The sequence below is a fragment of the Rana temporaria genome, chromosome 6, assembly GCF_905171775.1.
Source record: "Rana temporaria chromosome 6, aRanTem1.1, whole genome shotgun sequence".
NCBI classification, from domain to species: domain Eukaryota; kingdom Metazoa; phylum Chordata; class Amphibia; order Anura; family Ranidae; genus Rana; species Rana temporaria.
In genome coordinates, this window is record NC_053494.1 from 11,171,534 (window position 1) to 11,198,242 (window position 26,709).

General features: G+C 46.0%; 1 protein-coding gene across 1 annotated transcript; it reads right to left on the bottom strand.

Moving 5' to 3' along the window:
* Window positions 1-618: 618 nt before the first annotated feature.
* Window positions 619-20,462, bottom strand: TBX6 (T-box transcription factor 6). The gene is made up of 8 exons (XM_040355568.1): window positions 20,345-20,462; window positions 12,686-12,938; window positions 10,561-10,828; window positions 8,557-8,703; window positions 6,305-6,375; window positions 5,379-5,446; window positions 3,945-4,236; window positions 619-1,253 (listed from the first exon to the last, which is right to left on the bottom strand). The coding sequence occupies exons 1-8, from the start codon at window positions 20,460-20,462 to the stop codon at window positions 914-916; spliced, it is 1,557 nt and encodes a 518-aa protein (XP_040211502.1). The 3' UTR covers window positions 619-913.
* Between the last annotated feature and the right edge of the window lie 6,247 nt (window positions 20,463-26,709).

The window sequence follows — 26,709 nt, forward strand, 5'->3', positions numbered from 1 at the left end:
GTGAATTGTGCTCCATGTTCTTCTAGTGTTTATTAATAAGCCATTCTAAGATCTTGAGGTACTCATATTTGAATAAGAAAAAGTTAACCTTCTCTTAGAGGCATGGCCATTTGAAGGAATTTGGGGGCCCCAAGCAAAATGGGGGCCCCCAAGCACCCCCCCCCCGCACGCAAAGCCTACGTTCCCGCTACAAAAAATTTTTACACCCATGTTCTTACGCCTCCCCCCCTCCCTAGTCCCTATGTTTTTCTATTCTCACCTCCCCTTCTTCCCTGTAGGCAGCCGCTGTAGCGTGGCCGAGCTCCTCTTCCTCCTGTCAGTCCGGTGTTCTATCATTATGTGTCCCCAGTCCCCTATCAGATAGTACCCGGACTGAAGGGAAGTGAGCACTCAGTGTGCACTTCCTGTCAGTCCAGCTGGGAACAGGAAATTGAATCTCCTGTACCACGCACGGTACCCGGCCGGAATGACAGGACTCCAGGAGGAAGGAAGAGGAGCTCGGCCACACTACAGCCTGGGAAGGGGAAGTTGGGGGCCCCAGGCCAGCTCGGGGCACCAAGCAATTGTTTGTTTTGCCTGTCCTGTAGCGACGGGCCTGCTTAGAGGTCTTATATTCATTCATGTCTGTCTTAAATGGAGACAAATAATAAGAGGTGGTCTTAATAATGGGTAAAGCAGCTTCGTTCAGTGAAGTGTAGGCATAAAGGGAGCAAGTGACCACAATAGGATCATGGGAAATATGGTGTATGTCCAGGGCTGGTCTATAGGCACAGGCCTAGAGTTTCAAGACTTCACACCCTTTTTGTACCTGACAAATTAAACACCAAATTGTCTCTTCTGTAGTTGGGTTCCTGTTTTGGCCTTATAAGTCCATCTGACAATGCTGGTGGCTCAGGCTCTCTTGAAGGGCATCTTACATCCAGCCTCCCCCCGTGTAGAGGCGTTGGAGCTGAGCTCCTGAGAACTGCAGTCCTGGTTTGGGCCCAGAATTTGGTAAGAAGTGTTGAAAGCGCACATCAGAGTTTTTGGAGTAACCTCTGCTAGACTCTTCATCTGCTCCAGAAGAAGTCCCAGAGCAGGTTGGGGGGCCGTAATTTCCTGTGCAGCTCATTTCCTGCCCATAAAGCCTAAAATCGACTTGTCCATCATAGAGCGGTGCGGTGTCCTGAGAGGCCTGAAACGACCCGGTGAACCTCTGCAAGGAAGGAGGACGAGGGACCACTTGACCCTGAGAGACAGCAGGCTCCGATTGGCTGGTGGGAAAAGAAATGATGTAGTTAGGGTCTAGTGTATATGTTAGCACTCAAGAACACCTAGATACAAGCATGTAATAAATCCAATAACGAAAAATTGTGGCACTACACCGTTAACCACTTCCATACCGGTCCTAATCTGGCACTCCTCTCCTTCATGTAAAAATCATAATTCTTTTGCTCGAAAATTACTCAGAACCCCCAAACATTATATATATATATATATATATATATATATATATATATATATATATATATATATATATATATATATATATATATATATATATATATTTTTAGCAGACACCCTAGGGAATAAAATGGCGGTCATTGCAACTTTTTATCTTGCACGGTATTTGCACAATCATTTTTCAAACGCCTTTTTTTTGGAAAAGAAAAAACGGTTTCATGAATTAAAAAATAACAAAACAGTAAAGTTCGCCCAATTTTTTTTATATAATGTAAAAGATGATGTTACGCCGAGTAAATAGATACCTAACATGTCACGCTTTAAAATTGCGCACACTCATGGAATGGCGCCAAACTTCAGTACTTAAAAATCTCCATAGGCGATGCTTTAATTATTTTTTTTTACAGGTTACCAGTTTAGAGTTACAGAGGAGGTCTAGTGCTAGAATTGACCCCACATATTGACCCCACATCTCTCCTCCAGGCTGTCAGCATGAGATTGGTAAATTTTTATTCTTGATCTCATGCTGACAGCCGCGATCGCGGCTTTGTTTACATCAGGGAACCCTGGCATGACGTCACAACCTCCGATGCTCGTCATCTGGCGCCAGACGATTCTTTCTCCAGGCACCCGATGGCACGGGAGAGCCCGGAGAAGCGTTAGATTGTGGCGGGAGGGGGGGGGGGGATCATAGTACATAAATCCACCAAAAATTTAATACAATCAGGTGACACTTGAAATCTTCCAACCACGTTGTGATTCCCACCGCCACTTCAAAAATGAGCCTCTTACCAAAAACGCTAAAAATTGAGAGGTCAGATAGCACTTTTTAGATGTCTGAGGACCTTCACCACACTTCTCCACAGAGATCAGAAACCCCATGGCACACCAGCAGGGATCAATAGGAATGTAGCTATAACCAGCACCTCCGCTCAGCAAGCATCGGGATTGTGGTAGGAAATAAGTGCTTCAAAGTGTAAAACTGGCCCCTTTGAGAACGTCTCCTATGACAAAACGCGCTGCAGTGGAACCTGTGCTGATGTCATCCCGCCTCCAGATCGAGCGGCGGCTAGTTTGTTTGTAGTTTTTTTTGTATATGTTTCTAAATGTGAGTATCTTTCGCTCATGTCAATAAAGAACATATAGGTAGATTCAGTAAGAGTTAGGCCGACTTATCAGTAGATTAGCCGACCTAACTCAGAATCTACGCTGACTTATGTTTAAGCGTATGCTCAAACAGAGATACGCTTAAACATATCTAAGATCGACGGCTTGCGCCGTCCTATCTTAGATTGCAATATTTTGGATGGCCGCTAGGTGGCGCTTCCATTGCGGTCGGCGTAGAATATGTAAATGAGGAGATAGATACGCCGATTCACGAACGTACGCCTGGCCGACGCAGTACTTTTACGCCGTTTACGTAAGAGATAGGCCGCGTATAGTTAGAGCTTGGCTCTATTGGAATAGTAATGTCAAGTATGGCCGCCGTTCCTGCGTCGAAATTCGAATTTTTTACGTTGTTTGCGTAAGTCGTCCGTGAATCAGGATTTACGTAGTTTACGTCCACGTCAAAATCAATAGGCCCGTGCGGCGTACTTAGCCGCAATGCACACTGGGAAATGTAGGCGCCCGGCGCATGCGCAGTAAGTAAAAACGTAAAAAACGTGAGGTCAAGCGTCATTAGCATAAAACACGCCCCCCTCAAACACATTTGAATTAGGCGCCCTTACGCCCGCCGATTTAGGCTACGCAGACGTAACTTAGCAGGCAAGTACATTGTGAATCATGTACTTGCCTCGCTAACTTACGGCGGCGTAGCTTAAATTCCTTAAGCTACGCCGCCGCAAAGTTACGCCAACGTACCTGAATCTACCTAATAGTGTCAGGGCTGGGCTGAACCCTTCCTTCTCTGAGCTGGCCTCTCAGCTGTCAGCTAATTGCCAGCTCCTATCTCTCCACAGTGACTCACCTGTCGATGATCCTGCTCGTCAGTCCTGCCTACTTAAAGCCATCCAGCTCAGTTGATCTCTGCCTTCGCCTTGGTCAACATCACTGTTGAAGACTTGCTTGGCTGACATTCCTTCTGGCTCCAGATCCTGCTTGCTGTTCCACTACGTTTTTATCTCTGGCTCTCTGACATTTGGCTTGTTTTGACTACGCTTACTCTGTTTTATCTTTTTATTATTATTATTATTATTAATAAACAAGTGTGATTTTACTGTACTTCTGTCTCAGTCTGATTCATGGTTTCTGACACATAGTGGTTTTACACTATGAAGCCTTGAAGATCGAAATTTTAACCAGCTGTTTTTTTTATGTCTTTAAAATGTGGTAATCTCCAGTGGACTTTTCAAGGTCTGTGCATCTGCTGCCACTATTATGAGGGACTTACATCATGAAGCATAGCATACTACATGAAAAGTGGAGAAGAGCAGAGCTGGACCCCAACAGATTACACATAGACTTTTTTTTCGCTACTTTAGAGGTAAAACACTACTTACCATGTGTACATGTTGCCAACTCCCGCTGATGGCATCTTTGGGTAGGCCTGTCTTTCTGGAGGCAGATAGGTCTCTGTAGTTTGGGGGTTCATGTCCAGGCTGGCTCCTTGATCCTGATTGGCTGTCATGGGCAGCGTTGAGGGCTCAGTGGCTTCGGCGGAGGGCGGCGTTTGGTTGGGGGGTGTGATGGGGTGGAAGGAGCAGTCAGGACTGGGGAGCGGGAGAGCCAGGCCGCTACTGATGTCCAGGGTGGAGTCGCAGGGTCCCGAGTAAAGGGGTCTCTTACATTCAGCTAGAGAGTTGGAGAAAAGAAAGCAACAGAGAAGACGGGACATACAGTCAGTAAACAAATAGACCAATACAGAACAGCATCTACTTGAAGGTTAGGAACCTCTGACTTCAGCCCGCCAGGCCATTTCATGTGCCCCCCCCGTAGGGTTGCTACCTCATCCCTTTAATCCAGGACACACATTAATTATACGGGTTCTGTGGCTAATTAAGGTGGTAATTGAACTCAATTGCTGCTTTATCTGTATTAAATCAGCCTCAGAACCTGCGTAGTTAATATGTGTCCTGGATTAAAGGGATGATGTGGCAACCCTACCCCCCCCCCCCCCCGGGGCCGAGTCCTACAATCAGCGGCTATAGATGCCGAATGCAGGACTCGGGAGCGTGCCCAGAGGGGGTTATCTGAAGCGGGGAAAAGTCCATGTTTTTTCACCTTAATGCATCCTATGCATTAAGGTGAAAAAACATCCGAGGATTAGCGGCCCCCCAGCCCCCCCTGTTTACTTACCTGATCACTGAGATGCCGATGCGCGTGCCTGGCGGCCGCAATGTCCGACAAGCATCCGCGATCGGCGGTTACACAGACAAGGACGTGGATCTGTGTGCGTAAACACAGAGCTCCACGTCCTGTCAGGGACAGAGGAGACCGATGCTGTGTCCCTTGTACATAGGGACACAGATCGGTCACCTCCCCCAGTCAGTCCCCTTCCCCCACAGTTAGAAACACTATGCAGGGCACACATTTAACCCCTTCCTCGCCCCCTGGTGTTAACCCCTTCCCTGCCAGTCACATTTATACAGTAATTAGTGCATATTTATAGCACCGCAGTATAAATGTGAATGGTGCCAAAAATGTGTCAAAAGTGTCCGATGTGTCCGCCATAATGTCGCAGTCCCAATAAAAATCGCAGATCGCCGCCATTACTAGTAAGAAAAAAATAATAATAATTCTGTCCCCTATTTTGTAGGCACTATAACTTTTGCGCAAACCAGACGCTTATTGCGATTTTTTATTTTTTATTTTACCAAAAATATGTTGAAGAATACGTATCGGCCTAAACTGAGAACATTTTTTTTTTTGGGCTATTTATCAGTCCCTTTCCACATCCATACCTGGGAATGCAGTGCAATATATGAAATGCCTACCTGGCTGGAAGGACTCCTGCTCTTGTTCTGTGTTCGCCGGTTTCCTCTTGGCTCTGTTGGAGCGATCTCTGTAATGGAACATTACGTTTTATTACTTTTGTATCAATTTGCAGTAAAAAAAATAAAATAATGGATAATCTCTTCTACATTTGGGTTAAAACATCCAAAACAGCTCCACCGGAAAATCTTCCATTCGTGTTTAGATTGCACTGGCATGCTGAACCTTCCCAACCACACAACACAGAAGGGTAGGGTGAAGCACAAAAGCATGCATGTTGCCCTCCGAAGGTTAAAGGGGTTGTAAAGGTACAATTTATTTTTTTCCTAAATATCTTCCTTTACCTTAGCGCAGTCCTCCTTCACTTACCTCATCCTTCCATTTTGCTTTTAAATGTCCTTATTTCTTCTGAGAAATCCTCACTTCCTGTTCTTCTGTCTGTTACTCCACACAGTAATGCGAGGCTTTCTCCCTGGTGTGTCGTGCTCGCCCCCTCCCTTGGACTACAGGAGAGTCAGGACGCTCTCTACGTTGCAGATAGAGAAAAGAGCTGTGTGTTAGTGGGCGTCCTGACTCCCCTGTAGTCCAAGGGAGGGGGCGAGCACGACACTCCACACCAGGGAGAAAGCCTCGCATTACTGTGTGGAGTTACAGACAGAAGAACAGGAAGTGAGGATTTCTCAGAAGAAATAAGGACATTTAAAAGCAAAATGGAAGGATGAGGTAAGTGAAGGAGGACGGCACTAAGGGAAAGGAAGCTGTTTAGGGGAAATAAAATTGTATTTTTACAACCCCTTTAAATAGTTCTTAAATATGTTTTTACACTACGGAGCTCGGTGTTTGCCTAGAGTTCTCCTGTACTTGGAATAGTACCCTTTGGCATCGGGTGCCTGAGAAACTTGAGGTGTACTGCGCCCCCCCCCCCTACCTCTTATTCTTCAGTCCCTCTTCCCGAAACCCTTTTGCAAAGGGGTTGGTCTGGATTTTCAGCTGTGTGATCTGCAAGCAAGAAAGTTGAAAATTGGTTTTAAAATTTGCTGATAGAATGTCCCCGAAAAAGAAGGTGTCCACTGGATGACCCAGAGGAGGTTCCCACCCCCCTCCTTTTCACCAATCCCAACATCTAGAGTGCTAACTTGCCATCGAGTCCTATCAGCTCTACTGCGACCCATCTGAGATAACCCCATCTACCTTTTCACAGTGGGACTAAAGCCCGACACCAACAAAAACGTTATCTTCAGTTTTAAATAAAGGAAGGAGGAGTTAACACTCCTGTTGGAAATGAAATATCATCTCTGTCCCTATTGAGGACATTTCTCTGTCTGGCTGTAAAGTCTGGTTTCCTTCCTGTGGACGATTTTTCATATCACTTCCTATTTTATCTGATATGCATTACCTGGGCAAGAAATGTGGGGAAGTCTGATGGGGACACAGGATGAGTGCAGACCAGCGGTCTCCAAACTGGGGCCCTTTGCTTGCTTTTATTTGGGCATTGGGGCACTGACATCAATGATGGGGCACTATTCCTCCCACTGACATCAATGATGGGGAAATATTCCTTCCACTGACATCAATGATGGGACACTATTCCTCCCACTGACACCAATGATGGGACACTATTCCTCCCACTGACACCAATGATGGGACACTATTCCTCCCACTGACACCAATGATGGGACACTATTCCTCCCACTGACACCAATGATGGGACACTATTCCTCCCACTGATACCAATGATGGGGCACTATTCCTCCCACTGACATCAATGATGGGACACTATTCCTCTCACTGATACCAATGATGGGGCACTATTCCTCCCACAGATACCAATGATGGTTCAATATTCCTCCCACTGACACCAATGATGGGACACTATTCCTCCCACTGACATCAAGGATGGGGCACTATTACTTCCACTGACACCAAGGATGGGGAAATATTCCTTCCACTGACACCAAGGATGGGTCACTATTCCTTCCACTGACACCAATGATGGGACACTATTCCTCCCACTGACACCAATGATGGGACACTATTCCTCCCACTGACATCAATGATGGGACACTATTCCTCCCACTGACATCAATGATGGGACACTATTCCTCCCACTGACATCAATGATGGGACACTATTCCTTCCACTGACATCAATGATGGGTCACTATTCCTCCCACTGACACCAATGATGGGACACTATTCCTCCCACTGACATCAATGATGGGACACTATTCCTCCCACTGACACCAATGATGGTTCAATATTCCTTCCACTGACATCAAGGATGGGGCACTATTACTTCTACTAACACCAAGGATGGAGAAATATTCCTCCCACTGACACCAATGATGGGGCACTATTCCTCCCACTGACACCAATGATGGGGCACTATTCCTCCCACTGACACCAATGATGGGACAATATTCCTCCCACTGACACCAATGATGGGACACTATTCCTTCCACTGACACCAAGGATGGAGAAATATTCCTTCCACTGACACCAAGGATGGGGCACTATTACTTCCACTGACACCAATGATGGAGCACTATTCCTCCCACTGACACCAATGATGGGGTACTGTTCCTCCCACTTATACCAATGATGGTTCAATATTCATTCCACTAACAACAATGATGGGGCACTGTTCTTTCCACCGACACCAATGATGGGGCACTATTCCTCCCACTGACACCAATGATGGAACATTATTTTTCCCTCTGACACAAATGATAGGGCACTATTCCTTCCCCTAATACCAACAATGGGACACTATTCCCCCCACTGACACCAATGATGGGACACTATTCCTTCCACTGACACCAATGATGAGGCACTATTCCTTCCACTGACACCAATGATGGCTCACTATTCCTTCCCCTGATACAAACAACGGGGCACTATTCCTCCCACTGACACCCACAACGGGGCATTATTTTTCCCACTAATGCCAATAATGGGGCATCGTTTACTCCCATTGACGCCAAGCCATTTTCTACTTGCACCGGCCACAGTCTGACCCCCTCAAGTCAAACCCCCTTCTTCAGAGCAGGCACAGGAGTCAGTTGTTACACTTAATGCAGAAACTACAATGCTCTGCTAGTGATCTGTTTGCTATAAGCTCTCCAAAACTGAAATATGAGTTTTAGGGGTGCTCACCCCTTCACGCCACCCTTGTTCTCACCTTTTCATTCTGGTAGGCGGTGACGGTCAGGAAGAGGGTCTCTGGGAAGGTGAAAGATGAACACCCTCCCCATCGGCGGCTGTAGACATCCTGAGCGCGGACGATATGGAACCGGGGCTGGTAGCGGTGCATGGAGTGCAGGATGATCTGGAGGAGCGACAAAGTCACAAAAATCAATGTGTACAATGCTTTCAACTTACGAATATCACCCTACTTTATACCCAATCCATGCTGAGGAAGTTCTTATATGTTTAGGGCTGGATTCACGTAGATCGGCGCTTTTTTACGGCAGCGTAGCGTATCGTATTTACGCTACGCCGCCGTAAGTCAGAGAGGCAAGTGCTGTATTCACAAAGCACTTGCCTCCTAAGTTACGGCGGCGTAGCGTAAATGGGGCCGGCGTAAGCGCGCCTATATCAAATGAGGATGAGGGGGGCGTGTTTTATGTAAATGGGTGGTGACCCGACGTGATTGACGTTTTTTACGAACGGCGCATGCGCCGTCCGTGTACATATCCCAGTGTGCATTGCTCCAAAGTACGCCGCAAGGACGTATTGGTTTCGACGTGAACGTAAATTACGTCCAGCCCCATTCCGCAAACGGCGTAAAAATTTCAAATTTCGACGCGGGAACGACGGCCATACTTAACATTGACTAGGCCAGCTATTTGTTCGACTAACTTTACGCCGGAAAAAGCCGCACGTAAACGACGTAAAAAAAATGCGCCGGGCGCACGTACGTTTCTGAATCGGCGTATCTAGGCATTTGCATTGTCTACGCCGAACTCAACGGAAGCGCCACCTAGCGGCCAGCGTAAATATTGCACCTTAAGATACGACGGCGTAGGAGACTTACGCCGCTCGTATCTTAGTCTAATTTAAGCGTATCTGGTTTCCAAAATACGCTTAAATTTAGGACGGCGTCGATTCAGAGTTACGTCGGCTGATACGCCGGCGTAAAGCTTTCTGAATCTAGCTATATGTGTACAATGGGGTAGATTCAGGTACCTTTGCGCAGTTTTTACGGAGGCGCAGGGCAACGTTTTTGCCCTGCGCCCCCGCAAATTTTCTGCGCTACCCGCGATTCACGGAGCAGTAGCTCCGTAAATTGCGTGGGCAAAATGCCCGGCGTAAGCGCGCGCAATTTAAATGATCCCGTAGGGGGCGGGAATCATTTAAATTAGGCGCGTTCCCGCGCCGATCGTAGAGCGCATGCTCCGTCGGGAAACTTTCCCGACGTGCATTGCGGCAAATGACGTCGCAAGGACGTCATTTGCTTCAAAGTGAACGTGAATGGCGTCCAGCGCCATTCACGATTCACTTACGCAAACTACGTAAAGTTTAACGAACGACGGGTATACGTAACATTGGCTGCCCCTGCTAATAGCAGGGGCAGCCTTACGCGAAAACCGCCGTACGCAAACGACGTAAACTGCGTACGCAGGGCTCGCGTAACGTTGTGAATCGGCGTTAGTATGCAATTTGCATACTATACGCTGAGCACAACGGGAACGCCCCCTAGCGGCCATCGCAAGAATGCAGCCTAAGATCTGCGGGGCATAAGAGCCTTATGCCACGCATATCTTAGGCTGCAGTCGGCGTAACGAGGTTCCTGAATCAGGAGCATTCGTTACGCCGGCGCAAGTAAGCAATTGCGCTGCGTAACTATGGTTACGCAGGCGCAATTGCTCTCTGAATCCGGGCCAATGCTTTCAACTTACGAATATCACCGTACTTTATACCCAATCCATGCTGAGGAATTTCTTATATGTTTATAGTGTAACTAGAGCCAAAACATTTTGTAGATCTTTAGTGGGTAACCCATACAGGTGGAAAAATATTTGCAATGTTCATTCGCCGAAACGCATCAGTGTATAGCCTAAACCCATGTGACCAATAAAGGACTTTTATTCAAGAGCTTCCGAGTCGTTTCCTTCATATACAATTTTACCTACATCCCTCCAAACCACCCTCAGTGCTGGCGCACTCCCAATGCGTGCCTTACATGTCCCATCTGGTCCAGGGTGTTGTTGGTGAGTTTGATCTTGTGGAAGGAGATTGGCTGCTTCATCCAGTGTGACCCCGGGGCCGGCGAATCCGGGTGGATGTACACTCGTTCCGGCAGCCGCGGTTCCGCCCGTCCGCTGGGCTCCCAGTGGTCTTCCTGCCATTTGTAGCGACTGTTGTCCACTGGGACGATGTCGGCCAGAAGGACATACTTACCATCTGGCTCCAGACCACTGATGGTGACCTTACACTGAGGGAACATCCGTCTGCAAGAGAGAGAAGGATGAAGGGGAAACATTTTAAAAGATTTCCCACCTTCACTTAACCTAATATGTTATAACCCTGGTATAAATCACATCTCTGTTTTGGGTTACTATAAAAAGGACATTGGAGAGTTTAAAAATTGGCAACTACATTTATCAAAGGGATGAAAGGTCTTTCAAGAAAAGTTTGTAAATGTATACAATTGAAATATGGATTAAACCCATATTATTTTAAAAAGAAAATAGCCCCCATCAGAAGTAAAAAAAGAAAAAAAAGCTGTCTCCTGACGTACCTCTTCTCTGCCACAAGATGTCCTCAGTCTTTTCAGTTGAATGACATCCATTGTCATTCAATCTGGAAGAGTGAGGACTTTGTGTGAGTACACAGGGTGTCCCCTAAAGCAGCGGTCAGATGCGGCTAGCAGGGCTTTTTTTTACCGTCCTGCTAGCGCTCCGCTCCAGTGTGAAAGCCCTCTGGTCGGTTTGCAGGTGCTATTTTTAGCGCAAAAGCGCCTGCAAAACGACCCAGTGTGAAAGGGGTCTTACACTGTGAATAACAGGAGGTAGAAGTGATTTGATATTCACAATTATCATTATTGGAGGCATTGGTGTGCGCAGCCTATTGCATTAGGGTGTGCACCCCAGAGCACAAAAGCACATGCGTGTATTTCAGCAGAGCAGTGGAAGGTGTTAATGGAGCAGAAATTGGTGCCAGTAGGGCAGTGGATGGTGTCAGAAGTTTTTTTATTTTATTATTTTTTACAATATTATTTATGTATTTTTTTTTTTTACAATTTTCTTTATTTTATTTTTTACAATTTTATTTTTGTATTCTTTTTTATGTATTTTTTTTTTAAGGAGCCCCTTTAGGGGAGTTTGGTGAAATATCAAGGGTCTAAACCAGGGGTGCCCAACCTTTTGTAGAGCGGGGGCTACTTAAGCGGCTTGGTAACCGGTCGCGGGCCACAATAAACAGAGCGGGTGGATGGCAGCCCACTCTATAGTGTCCATTTACATCTGCCTCTCCTTAGAGGTGAATGAAGGGTCAAATTGGGTCAGACTAAGCGTGTGAAATGGGTCTAAGGCTGCGTTCACACTGATGCACTGTTATTTACCACTGTGATTTTGCTGCAGTTTAGCTGCACTTTGCCATAGACTTCTGTTATATCCTGTAGGTGTGGTTCACTTTCAGAATGCACACCAAACTCGCAGCCAATAGAAGTCTATGGCTCAGTGCAGGTAACCCACAGGTGCACTACTCTACACCTGCGAATCAGTTGAAAGCAGCCCAGTATATGCCCCCATATATACACTGTGATTTTAGTAATAAACTTACCTTTAATAACAATATTCTATTCTATTCCATTCTAGAGTAGGAGGTTGCGAGCCACATCAGAGAGCTCCCCGGGCCACTGGTTGGGCACCCCTGGTCTAAACAGACCTCTGATGTCTCACAAACAAACATAGTTTACTATGCTTCAGTTAAGAATCAACACAGGAGCAATCAGTACAGATCCCTCACTGTTTTCATCCAGAAAAGGAAGGGGTAAATATTTACCAGCCCCTTCCCCCGCTCTCCATCCTGAAACATCCCCCGCAGCAGCTTGCGGGACAGGATAGAAGGGAAGCTGGCAATACTGCAGGGAGGAGACAGGGGGCGCCAGGAAGCAGGGGGAATCAGCACTGCATGGGGTGATTAGGGTGTGCCCAGACACACTCGGCACACCCTGTGCGCACGCCTATGATTGGAGGTCCTGGAAACCATTAGAGGTATGCAGCTCTTGCAGGGTAGGACTTTTGTATTCAATTGTGCAAAACAGGCCCAAAAATATTGATTCTCCTCCCCCAAATTTATCTCACCTGCCAGATTTCGTGATAATCATTTCCGTTCCAATGGCGTGGAATTGTTTCCAGAGCTCTCTGTTCTCCAGTATCATCTTGACGTTTCCAGGCAGACGAGGTGCATCACATGGGGGCTGCGGCTGCCCAAACCCCATGGCAGGTCCAGGGGGCAATGAGAGAGGCGTGAGCGGGGCGGCTCCCAGAATCCTCTGGGAAGGGTCCAGCGTTGAGAATAGGCCGTCATACCTCTGGCTAGCGGGGACCTCAAATTCTGCAAAAAAAGAAAGGCACGTTTAATTTCTCAGCATTCTGGGGACAAGGTAATCTAGAGCCCAGGGCGAACATTCACAATCCCCCCTCTTTCTCAAGATGTATGAGCATTATGTGTCAGCAAACCCCCCCCCCAAAAAAAACGAAGCACTAATTTGCATGCTTACACCCTAAGCTTAAACCCCCCGAGTACAAATCTGCCCCCCCTGCTATAATCCCCCTTCCCACTTCCCAGCATAAATCTTTGTCCCCATCCCCCAAATCCCTGAACACAAATGTCCCTCCCCAAAAAAGGTCACCCCCTCCTAGCACAAATCCTCTACCCCTCAAATCTCCTTTCTGAGAACTCCCCCCCCCCCCCCCACTCCAAATTCCCCTCTCCTAGCACAAATCCACCCCCTAAATGTTCCCTTCTAGCACAAATCCCCCCTAACAAAAAATTCCCCTCCTAGCACAATTCTCCTCCCCTTTCACCATATCCCCCCTTTTAGCACAAACCCCCCAAATCCCCCTCAATCCACCACTCCTAGCAATTTTTACCCCCCCCCCCCCCCCTATTTTGTTATGCTAAAACCTTTCAGGGCTACATATCCTACTCCTAGCACTGGGCATGTGCCAATAATATTTTAGACTGTACCATCATCTACCATGGTGCTGTACAAAATAACAAAGAGAGTAACAAACTGAAAGATGAACCCATGTTGGCGTCTTTAGGAGCCATTTTTGCTCCACAGATTTCGCCTCTGGTTTTTAATCAATTCCGGAAGGAAGGAATAGACACTGGACATTTTCCATAGGCATACAAAAACATTAAGGCTAGCTTTATCCAAAGTTATTATGAAATGTTCCCATTGTCCTTATCATAAGTTATGATAAAAGGGTTGGCCAGTGTTTCATCCGGCAAAGTCCAGTTCTTCTCACAAGCCTCAAGTCAGTCACAAGCTGCTCTGTTTGACAGCTAGGTGCTAAATAGCCCTCATGTCCTGCTAATTGGAACCCTGCCGAGGAGCTATGTTAACGAGATGGGTGGATTCCCTCCTGTTCCCTAATAAATTTAACACAGACCAGATACACACAACATCCTAAATATAAAAGAACCTCAACAAATATATGAGAACCTCAAAAGAGAACCATAAGACGATCGTCAATAGAACTTCACTAATATTCAAGGACGTAGATAGGATTTCAGAGGTCTACAGAAAGCCACCAAAACCTTATTCATCATTTATTAGAATCTCCCTAGAAGCCTTCTATAGTCCCCACAACCTCTAAAATGCACCAGAACCTTCTGAGGTACAGGCCTACTCCTCCCAAAACCTATATGTACACCAGAACCTTCTGAGGTACAGGCCTACTCCTCCCAAAAATTATAAGTACACCAGAACCTTCTGAGGTACAGGCCTACTCCTCCCAAAACCTATACATACACCAGAACCTTCTGAGGTACAGGCATACTCCTCCCAAAACCTATAAGTACACCAGAACCTTCTGAGGTACAGGCATACTCCTCCCAAAACCTATACGTACACCAGAACCTTCTGAGGTACAGGCCTACTCCTCCCAAAAATTATAAGTACACCAGAACCTTCTGCTGTACAGGCCTACTCTTCCCAAAACCTATAGTACACCAGAACCTTCTGCAGTTCAGGCCTACTCCTCCCAAAACCTATACGTACACCAGAACCATGCAACTGTATCCCCTGACCTTGATAGACTCTTGTTGTACAATAGAACTAAAACAACTAAAACTAGAAATAAGACTGAATTCTTGAGAAACCTTCAGCGGAACATGAGGTCTATGTGATCTAAACAGGAGAATAAGAACCTAAACATGAATTATCCCTCTTCACAGGGGTCTACAAAAAGCCACCAGAACCTCATTAATTTATAGTAATATCCCTAGAAACTTTCTATAGTCTCCAAAAACCTCTAAAATGCTCCAGAAGAATCATGTGCAATATGGCCCAACTCCCCCCAAAACCCATATGCACACCAGAACCAAATAACTGCATCCCATAAAATATCAATCTTCATAGGATTTTAGGGGTCTACAGAAAGCAAACAGAACCTCATTCAATTCTTGAGAAACCTACAGCAGAACATGAGGTCTATTGGATCCATACAGGAAAATAAGAACCTAAACATAAAATATCCATCTTCATAAGATTTTAGAAGTCTACAGAAAGCGAACAGAACCTCATTCATTTATAGTAATTTCCCTAGAAGCCTTTTATAGTCTCCACAGCCTCTAAAATGCTCCAGAACCATCCACAACCTTGATAGACTCTCTGATTGTACAATAGAACTTCAGAAATAAAACGGAATCCTTGCGAAACCTTCTGCAGATCATAAGGTGTATATAATCCAAACAGCATAATAAGAACCTAAACATAAAAGCTCTTCATAAAATCTCTATAATCCCTCTAATATTCAAGGGCGTGGTCTACAGAAAGCCACCAGAACCTCATTCATGTATCAGAATCTCCCTAGAAGCCTTTTATAGTCTCCACGATCTCTAATATGCTCCAGAACCTTCTAAAGAATAGCCCAACTCCTTCCAAGGCCCATAAGCACACCAGAACCACACAACTGCATCCAATGACCTTGATAGACTTTCTGGTTGTACAATAGAACTTCACAAATAAAACAGAATTCTTAAGAAACCTACAGCAGAACATGAGGTCTATTGGATCCATACAGGAAAATAAGAACCTAAACATAAAATATCCTTCTTCATAGGAGCTCATGAGTCTACAGAAAGCCAACAGAACCTCATGCATTTATAGTAATCTCCCTAGAAGCCTTTTTATAGCCTCCACAATTTCTAAAATGCTCCAGAACCAGCTGCAATATAACCCAACTCCTCCCAAAACCCATAAGCACACCAGAACCACACATCTTCATCCTATGGCCTTGAAAGATTCTCCAGTTGTACAAAAGAACTTCACAAATAAAACTGAATTCTTGGGAATCCTTCAGCAGAACATGAGGTCTATTGGATCCATACAGGAGAATAAGAACCTAAACATAAAATATCCCTCTTCATAGGATCTCAGGGGTCTACAGAAAGCCACCAGAACCTCATTCATGTATCAGAATCTCCCTAGAAGCCTTTTATAGTCTCCGCAACCTCTAATATTCTCCAGAACCTTCTGCAGAATAGCCTGACTCCTTCCAAGGCCCATAAGCACACCAGAACCACACAACTGCATCCAATGACCTTGATAGACTTTCTGGTTGTACAATAGAACTTCACAAATAAAACTGAATTCTTAAGAAACCTTCAGCAGAACATGAGGTCTATTGGATCCATACAGGAGAATAAGAACGTAAACATAAAATATCCATCTTCATAGGATCTCAGAGGTCTACAGAAAGCCACCAGAACCTCATTCATTTATAGTAATCTCCCGAGAAGCCTTTAATAGTCTCCAAAACCTTTTAAAATGCGTCAGAACCTTCTGTAATATAGCCTAACTCCTCCCAAAACCCATAAGCACACCAGAACCACACATCTCCATCCTATAGCTTTTGATAGATTCCCCAGTTGTACAAAAGAACTTCACCAATAAAGCTGAATTCTTGAAAATCCTACAGCAGAACATGAGGTCTATTGGATCCATACAGAAGAATAAGAACCTAAACAAAAAATATCCATCTTCATAGGATATTAGGGGTCTACAGAAAGTCACCAGAACTTGAGTTCAGTTATCATTATCTCCCTAGAAGCCTTCCATAATCTCCACAGCTTTTAAAATGTTCCAGAACCCAACGCCTCCCACAAGACATAAGCACACTGGAACCACACAACTGAATCCCATGACCTTGCTAGACTTTTCTGGTTGTACAGAAGAACTTCAGCAGAACATGAAGTCTATCCGATCCAAACAGGAAAAATAGAGCGTAAACAACCAGAACCTCGTTAAGAATCTCCCTAGAAGAAATTCATCATCTCCACAACTGCATCTAATGACCTTGCTAAACTCTCTAGTTGTACAAAAGAACTTCTCAAATAAAACAGAATTCTTGAAAAACATTCAGCAGAATACGAGGTCTGTCTGATCCACACAGAAAAATAAGAATATTAAGAAAAATAAGAATTTAAAGTTAATTAAGTTAAGTTAAGTTAATAAGAATAATAAGAAAAATAAGAATTTAAAGTTAAAATAAAATACCACTCTTCGTAGGATCCTCTCCCTATGGAATGCAAGATCTTGTCGTCAGTTTTGTCAATAGACAAAAAGTGGCCAACGTTTTGCCGATATTTGAAGCGTGTCGTAATTTCCCCTTGTCTACATAATCTAAACCTCATCAGTAATTACTTACATCTAATTATCTGTATGTGGGCACAACAACATTTTTTTTTTTTTTTGCTCCATTTTTCAGATTTTGAGCTCTATGAATTGAACCTCTGTGCTGAGTGCCCGGGCCTCTACACCTGCTGTATCCATTATGAGGGGTTCCCACCATCCCTGTGCTGAGTTCCTGGACCTCTACACCTGCTGTGTCCATTATGAGGGGTTTACATCATCCCTTATCTGAGTTCCCAGTTCTGCGCACCTGCTGTGTCCATTATGAGGGGTGTCCACCATTCCTGTGCTGAGTTCCCAGGTCTGTACAACTGCTGTGTCCATAATGAGGATTCCCACCATCCCTGTGCTGAGGTTCTAGGTCTGTACACCAGCTGTACCCATTATGAGGGGTTCCCACTATCCCTTCTATGAGATCCCGGGTCTGTACACCTGCTCTGCCCATTATGAGGGGTGTCCACCATTCCTGTGCTGAGTTCCCAGGTCTGTACAACTGCTGTGTCCATAACGAGGATTCCCACCATCCCTTCTCTGAGATCCCAGGTCTGTACACCAGCTGTACCCATTATGAGGGGTTCCCACCATCCTGCTGTTCCTTCCTGTTTGTCTGTGGGGCAGGAAGTGAAGGGAAATCTCCACAATGGGACACAGATGGTGGAAAAAAAATCTGACAGAGGTTATAACTCTACTGTATAACTATACTGTAATTGTGTTGTCCCCCCTATACATTGTAAAGCGCTGCGTAAACTGTTGGCGCTATATAAATCGTGTATAATAATAATAGCTCTCCCTTGGAGCTGGTTCGCACTCCCGCGGCACAACTTCGGGGGCGACTCTGCAAGTCGTTCTGAGGACGACTTCAGAGGCGACCAGCAAAACAACTTCTGTATAGAAGTCAATGCAGGTCGCCCCGAGCTGCCCCCGAAGTCGTGCAGGAACCTTTTTCTAAGTCGGAGCGACTTGCGTCGCTCCTATTAGAACGGTTCCATAGCATTGAATGGGACGCGACACGTCAGGCGGCTGAGCCGCCTGACGAGTCGCCCCAGTGTGAACCGGCTCTTACGTTATCCAAAATAAAATAAATAAAAACTTTTTGCCTATAGTCCTAATTTAGGCATCAAAAGGTAGAAGAAGAGAAAGAGAAAGAATAAAACAATAGCAAAGTATAACTTTTCCACCTATAGAAGAGGGTAATATAAACGTTGGATATCCATAATACATCAACAGGGACCGTGGTAGGAGAGTCCTAACCCACAGCAATCGGATATAATGCTACAACAGCCAATAAGGATAAATGCCCATAGAATGAGAGACAACCAATACCAATCTCAGACAGTTCAACCTATACCCAAGTCAATTATTCATATAGATTTTCAAACAAAAAAAAAACCCAACAGTACAAACGATAATGCCAACAGAGACTTGAACTTCATTCAAAGATATTTCAAAGTTTAGTTCAGTTTTATATTTTTTCGATTTTGGAATGAAAATAATTTCCCAAACAAATTTAGAAATTTTCCACCCTACTCAAATTTTCTGGTCACTACATTTGAAAACGATCACCATCATTAGACCTCATTAACTATTAAAAAAAATCAAACAAATGTTCCAAAATTGAAAGGTAATTCTCCTGGTGTATGGCCAACTATATCAGTCCTGCATTGTAGATCTTACCATCACAATCTGATTGTATGTACAATCTTCTGTAGATCTAGCCAGGGCCGTCTTAATAGCATCATGGGCCCCTGGACAAAGCAATGCTCTGGGGCCCCTACAATGGAGACAGTGCAGGTAAACAGACATCAAGTAGGTAGGAGGTAGGGGATATCTAGGGTGAAGAGGGGTCAGAGTGCTGGGGGGACATCTGGGATGTAGAGGGGCAGCCTGGGCTGCCCCATTTTCGCTTTGGGGAAAGGGCAGGGGCCCCCCCATGTGCCCTCTCATTAAGACAGCCCTGGATCTAGCACCAGCTACAAGAGACTTCTGGAATGGGTACACATTGGATTGTTTGGGTGGGCTCTAGTTTTGCACAATTTTGGTAAATCTAAAGAAGAGTGTACAGAATCGGTAATACATATGGCCAAGCTTGTCCAGTTCCATCATTAACACAGTACTACGCACTGATTCGGTTGGAGGGCTTTTGGATTCCATTAGTCCAGGGGTCTCAAGCTCCAGCTTTTGCGAAACTACAAGTCCCATGAGGCATTGCAAGGCTGACAGTTAGACCTTGTACAGACGAGCGAACCTGTCTGATGAAAACAGTCCGCGGACCGTTTTCATCGGACATGTCCGCTCGGAGATTTTGGTCTGATGGTTGTACACACCATCAAACCAAAATCCCCGCCGACAGACAGCGCGGTGACGTTGACGCCGCCACGTCCGCAAACCTGGAAGTTCAATGCTTCCACGCATGCGTCGAATCACTTCGACGCCATGCGCGGGTTCTCGGGCCAGCGGACATGTCCGATGAGTCGTACTGACCGTCGGACATGTCCGACGGACAGGCTTCCAGTGGACAAGTTTCTTAGCATGCTAAGAAACTTTTGTCCGCTGGAAACCTGTCCGCTTGGCTGGAAAATTGTCCGGTCGGCCCTACACACGACCGAACATGTCCGCGGAAACTGGTCCGCGGACCAGTTTCCACGGACATGTTCGGTCGCGTGTACGAGGCCTTACAAGCATGACTCCTACAGGCAGAGGTATGATGGGACTTGTAGTTTCACAACAGCTGGAGGGCCCCCAGTATGAGACCGCCCTGCTTTAGTCCCTTCTCACCATAACCTGTATGGTTGTACAATCTTTAACACCACATGTAAACCACGAGCCGCTCTTAAACAATCCACTTTGATTGGTCCTAAATTGTCACCGTTGTGTTCAAAACTGGTAAGAATGACCAAACGAAATCATTCAACATATGGCCAGAATAACGAGACCGGTCAACATTTTTAAAAAGGCGTTTCCCAGGGACTGGTCGTCCTCATAAGGCCAGTAATACGTCCTTCTGAACGGCGAGGACGGCGTTGGAGACCTCACCCCCAAGAACCAAAACCAGAAGCGAGAGCCCAACGTCTAAATAGTCCCTAACATGGTCTCTTACCTGGGTACCTGTAGGCATCATGATGGGCGCTGGTGGCGGAGTAGGTGGGCGGCAGGGAGTGCGTGGGTCTAACGGCATACGTCGGTCCGTATTGCTGGAATAAATCGGAGTGGTACATGGTCTTCAGAGACCAGATATCAGAACATGAGACCTTCCAGGGTTCCCTGTAAGACCAGAGAGGTGCCAACTAAGATCCTTTCCCAACTGGTGTGAGGACAACACATTGACTGATCCTTGAAGGCCCAGCCTACACCTTTTGATGTGGGACCCTCCTGCTAGGTGAGAGGGAATGCTTGAAGGGGGGAGGTCCCTTCACACATTAGGACTGAATTAAACTTTATTAAGGACCCTTTATGGCTGCCAAGGGGTCTGAGTTTGTCCAGTTGTCAGGAAATGCAGAAATCAGGGACGGAGATAGAGAGACAGGAGGGGGGCCGGGAACCCACCACCAGCCAAGGGCTGTCGGAGTTGGATGACGAGTGCGTTATTCATGAAGAGGGTTCGTTACTTTTTAGCATTTAAAAAGATACTTGCTGATTTCAAAGAAAAAAAAAAATATATAATTTTCTAACAGATCCCTTCTTTATTTTCTTATTTTCTCATCTTTATAGTTAGGGTCCCCTTTGCATTTTGACGCACTAAATAAAGTGGGCCAGATCCACATAGCGAGTACGCCGGCGTATCTACTGATACGCCGGCGTACTTTCAAATTACCCGCGTCGTATCTTTAGTTTGAATCCTCAAACCACTTCTGGGTTCGATCCGACAGGCGTACGGCTTCGTACGCCTTCGGATCGTAGGTGCAATACTTTGGCGCCCGCTGGGTGGAGTTTGCGTAGTTTTCCGCGTCGAGTATGCAAATGAGCTTTTTCCGACGATCCACGAACGTACGCGCGGCCGTCGCATTCTCTTACGTCGTCTTTAGTCGGCTTTTTCCGGCGTATAGTTAAAGCTGCTATTTTGCGGCGTATAGATAGACTTGCCATGTTAAAGTATGGCCGTCGTTCCCGCGTCGAAATTTGAATTTTTTTTTTGCGTAAGTCGTCCGTGAATAGGGATGGACGTAAGTCACGTTTAAGTTCAAAAAATGACGTCGTTGCAACGTCATTTCGCGCAAAGCACGGCGGGAAATTTCGAAACGGAGCATGCGCAGTTCAATCGGCGCGGGGACGCGCTTCATTTAAATGAATCACGCCCCCTAATCGCCGATTTGAATTCCGCCGCCAGAAATACACTACGCCGCCGTAACTTACGGCGCGAAATCTTTGAGGATTTGAAAGTACGCCAGGTAAGGTACGGCGGCGTAGCGTATCTCTGATACGCGGCGCAAGTGTAAATGTCTGTGGTTCTGGCCCAGTGTGTCCAAGTTCTCCATAATAAAAATAGTTCCCGCTCCCATCTTTGCTGCTCAATGCATTTTGAAATATACACAAGTTCCTCCTTTTTTTCCTGCAATTTAGAGCATTGGGTGGCCAAATAAAGCTTTTTTTATAAAAAAAGAAAAGAAAAAAGAAAAGAAAAATTGGGAGGCCTATATATGCCCATGGCAATGCCTCAAAATGCGTATAACGTGGTATAACGGGTATTAACCCATATTGGTTAATAGTGGTATGTACATGTAAAAAACTTAAATTTGTTTCTAGAAAATTACCCCAAACATCATGGGCCAGATCCACGTAGCGCGGCACATTTATATATGGATACACTACGCCACGTAACATTTTTTTTCCGAATCCTCAAAGAATTTGCGCCGTAAGTTACGGCGGCGTAGTGTATCTTTGGCGGCGTAACGGCACGGAATTCAAATGGATGTAATGGGGGCGTGTTTTATGTAAATACGTCGTGACCCGACGTAAACAACGTTTTTTTTGAACGGCGCATGCGCCGTCCGTGGGGGTACCCCAGTGCGCATGCTCGAAATGAAACCAGAACAAGCCAATGTTTAAGACGGTGACGTCATTCTACGCAAATCCCTATTCGCGAACGACTTACACAAACGATGTAAAAAATTCAAAATGCGTGGCGGGAACGACGGCCATACTTAACATTGAGGACGCCTCATAATAGCAGGGGTAACTATATGCCGGAAAAACCCGAACGCAAACAATGTAAAAAAATGCGCCGGCCAGACGTAGGTTCGTGGATCGCCGTAAGAAGCTAATTTGCATACTTGACGTGGAATTAGACGGAAACGCCACCTAGCGGCCGCCAAAATGTTCATGTCATGTGTCCATGCCTCACTGTGCCCATGCCCCACTGTGTCCATGCCTCACTGTGTCCATGCCTCACTGTGTCCATGCCACACTGTGCCCATGCCTCACTGTGCCCATGCCTCACTGTGCCCATGACTAGACTGATGTTTAACATGGGAGTCTATGGAGTTCCAGAGGACCTACGACCAGTCGGTACCGGGTCCCCAAAGTCACTGGAGAAATGACCGTTTAACATGGGAGTCTATGGAAAGGGGGGCCCGGCTTTGAAAAATCGGTGCTCCCCGGCTGTAGGTCCCCCAGACAACAAACTTTGCACACTTGTAGAGGAAGAGTGGGGCCATGTGTGCCAAGTTTGGCCAGTACCGGGCTCCCAAAGTCCGGGAGATCAGGCGCAAAAAGGTGACTCGAGTATAAGCCGAGGGGGGCATTTTCAGCAAAAAATGTGCTGAAAAACTCGGCTTATACTCAAGTATATACGGTAGTTATAACTATGTTTTTTTTTTTTTTTTACTGTTACCGTAGCTTTCCATTCGTCAATTTGGAAGCACATGATACCAGTTGATATTCTTTTGGTGGGTTGGACTAGCTTCCGAAAATATCGTATCCTTCTGATTTAAATCTGTACAACTCATATATATATATATATAGAAAATATAACAATCTTCTGGAAAAATTAAAAAAAAATTCTAATCCACCTGGACCAGCAAATATATGAACAAAAGGGCAAGGAGGATGGGGATTATTACGGTCCCAAACCAAATCAATCACTTACGGTAATTTTTAAGAATAGACAATTTTTATTACAAGGTATTATAGACAAGTAAAACAAACACGGGTTCATGTAAATTGAACATGCATGAAAGGAGTACATAAAATTTACTGTAGACCGGAGTGGTCATGGCCTAGTTACAGTAACGGGTCAGTTTTTCCCTACATGTTTCGCCAAGACATGAATCTAAACTTGACCAGCTCGATCTCAGATAAACAGCTGGTATCAGGACCTCAATGTCGCTTCCCCGAGGTTATTTTTGTATTAATTTATAATATACTTATATTATGTTATTTTTTTCTTTTGTAGAGATATAGGCCCAGATTCACGTAGAATCGCGGCGGCGTAACGTATCATAGATACGTTACACCGCCGCAAGTTTTCATCGCAAGTGCCTGATTCACAAAGCACTTGCGAGAAAACTTCCGCCGGCGGCCTCCGGCGTAAGCCCGCGTAATTCAAAGGGGCGTGTGCCATTTTAATTAGGCGCGCTCCCGCGCCGGACCTACTGCGCATGCTCCCTTTTGAATTTCCCGCCGTGCTTTGCGCGAAGTGACGTCATTTTTTCGAACGGCGACGTGCGTAGCGTACTTCCATATTCCCGGACGTGTTACGCAAACGACGTTAAATTTTAAATTTCGACGCGGGAACGACGGCCATACTTTAAACAGAAATACGATTGCTGAGAAAAGTTAGGGCAGGTCAAACGACGACTAACTTTGCGACGGGAAACTAGACTAGCAGCGACGTAGCGAACGCGAAAATCTGTCGGGAATCGCCGTAACTCCTAATTTGCATACCCGATGCTGGTTTACAACGCAAACTCCCCCCAGCGGCGGCCGCGGTACTGCATCCTAAGATCCGACAGTGTAAAACAATTACACCTGTCGGATCTTCTGGCTATCTATGCGTAACTGATTCTATGAATCAGCCGCATAGATAGAAACAGAGATACGCCGTTGTATCTCTTTGGTGAATCTGGCCCATAATACTTACACTGGTCACGTCCTACTCCCCCGAAGAAACCAATGTCTTGTCGAAACACGTAGGGAAGACCTGACCCATTGCTGTAGCTAGGCCATTACCACTCCGGTTTACAGTACATTTTATGTACTGCTTTATTTATTTTCATTTCGATTCATTAACTAACTTATTGTGTTTAGATAAATTTGTTTTGTTTATTCGTTTTCTAATTCGATTCGAATTTTCTGAATTCTACCAAATTTAATTGAATTAGACCGGAGTAAAACATGGAGAAGCTCTGTGACCCACTCAGAAGCCAACTTTCTCATGGGGTTTTCATTTTTGCTTCCCATCCTGAGTCACAGATCTTCCAAGATTCTGATATAAGTCTGGACACTACACTTGGTTTTGTTTGGCCCGGTGTTGGTGTCTTGAATGTTCTCACTCAAATGTTTCTTGTTACGGCTCCTACAGTTCTCTATAATATAAAATAAATATAGAATCCAACATGGATGGTGGGAACCCCTCATAATGGGCACAGCAGGCGTACAGACCCAGGAACTCAGCACAGGGATGGTGGGAACCCCTCATAATGGACACAGCAGGTGTACAGACCCGGGAACTCTGCACAGGGATGGTGGGAACCCCTCATAATGGGCACAGCGGGTGTACAGACCTGGGAACTCAGCACAGGGATGGTGGGAACCCCTCATAATGGGCACAGCGGGTGTACAGACCCGGGAACACAGCACAGGGATGGTGGGAACCCCTCATAATGGGCACAGCAGGTATACAGACCCGGGAACTCAGCACAGGGATGGTGGGAACCCCTCATAATGGGCACAGCAGGTGTACAGACCCGGGAACTCAGCACAGGGATGGTGGGAACCCCTCATAATGGGTACAGCAGGTGTACTGACCTGGGAACTCAGCACAGGGATGGTGGGAACCCCTCATAATGGGCACAGCAGGTGTACAGACCCGGGAACTCAGCACAGGGATGGTGGGAACCCCTCATAATGGGCACAGTGGGTGTTTAGACCTTAGAACTTAGTGCAGAGATCTCACCAATAGCCCCAGAGAGACAATCTACCAAAAACTGACCGGATGAACTGATCTTTGAGTCTTGCCCAGGGAGCTTACAATCTAAGTCCGACCAGCAATATCAGCCATTGGTGTGTATGAGGAGTTGTGTTGTCCTTATGAACCCCATCCCACGACAAACAAAGGCCGGTCCTCCCAGATGGCGTGGATAACGAGGTGACATGAGGGTGCAGACACCAAACTCCTCTTTGTACTCAAAGTCGCAGGGAGGTGCGAAGAATTGTCCCGGCCCCGGTTAACCCCTCGCAGCCCGCATTCCCACACACAGGCACTGGCACGCTGCGCAATGATGGCCAAAATTAGGGAGGAATTCAGGAGGGTGACACACAGCCACCTGCCCCTCGCCGCCAGGAAAACGTTGCGCTTTTATACATTTGTCGGAAGAAGCCACTTCCCCTATAAACGCCTCCAGGGAAAAAACAAAACAGTGTTGTGATCGCTGCGTTCCGTTCAATATTTTCAGTTTTTCAATTGTAAAATATTTTTTTTAAAAAAAAGTATATTTTCCTTTTAGGACCCATGTACAAAAACGTGACGTGGAAACACGCGAGTTACCGCAAAACATATAAAATGCGTTGCTACAGTGGCATCTGGTGCTCAAAATTTTTGGGGGGGGCGCAAACAAACTGAAAAAAAACCCCCCATCAATTGCCGCCACTGTGCCATCAAATACCGCCACTGTGCCCATCAATTGCCACCACTGTGCCATCAAACGCAACCACTGTGCCCATCAATTGCCACTACTGTGCCATCAAACGCAACCTCTGTGCCCATCAAATGCAGCTACTGTACTCATCAATTGCCACCACTGTGCCATTAAACGCAGTTACTGTACCCATCAATTGCTTCCAGTGTGCCCGTAAATTGCTGCCACTGTGCCCATCAAACACAGCCACTGTACCCATAAATTGCCGCCACTGTGCCATCAAATGCAGCTACTGTTCTCATGACTGGTTGCCAGTGTGCCCATCAATTGCTGCCACTGTGCCCATCAATTGCTGCCACTGTGCCCATCAAATTGCCACCACTGTGCCCATCAGTTTCTGCCACTGTGCCCATCAATTGCTTCCAGTGTGCTCATCAATTGTCGCTACTGTGCCCATCAATTGCTGCCAGTGTGCCCATCAATTGCTGCCAGTGTGCCCATCAATTGCTGCCACTGTGCCCATCAAACAAAGCCACTGTACCCATAAATTGCCGCCACTGTGCCATCAAACGCAGCTACTGTACTCATGACTGGTTGCCAGTGTGCCCATCAATTGCTGCCACTGTGCCCATCAATTGCTGCCACTGTGCCCATCAAATTGCCACCACTG

Bases quoted from the DNA above. Each gene is read 5' to 3' on its own strand.
- TBX6 (XM_040355568.1), bottom strand. From the start codon at position 20,462: ATGTACCACTCCGATTTATTCCAGCAATACGGACCGACGTATGCCGTT. The intron at 12,939-20,344 runs GTAAGAGACCAT...CTTTTTTTGCAG, and splicing joins TGATGCCTACAGGTACCCAG to AATTTGAGGTCCCCGCTAGC. The intron at 5,447-6,304 runs GTAGGGGGGGGG...GTTCCATTACAG, and splicing joins GAGGGACTGAAGAATAAGAG to AGATCGCTCCAACAGAGCCA.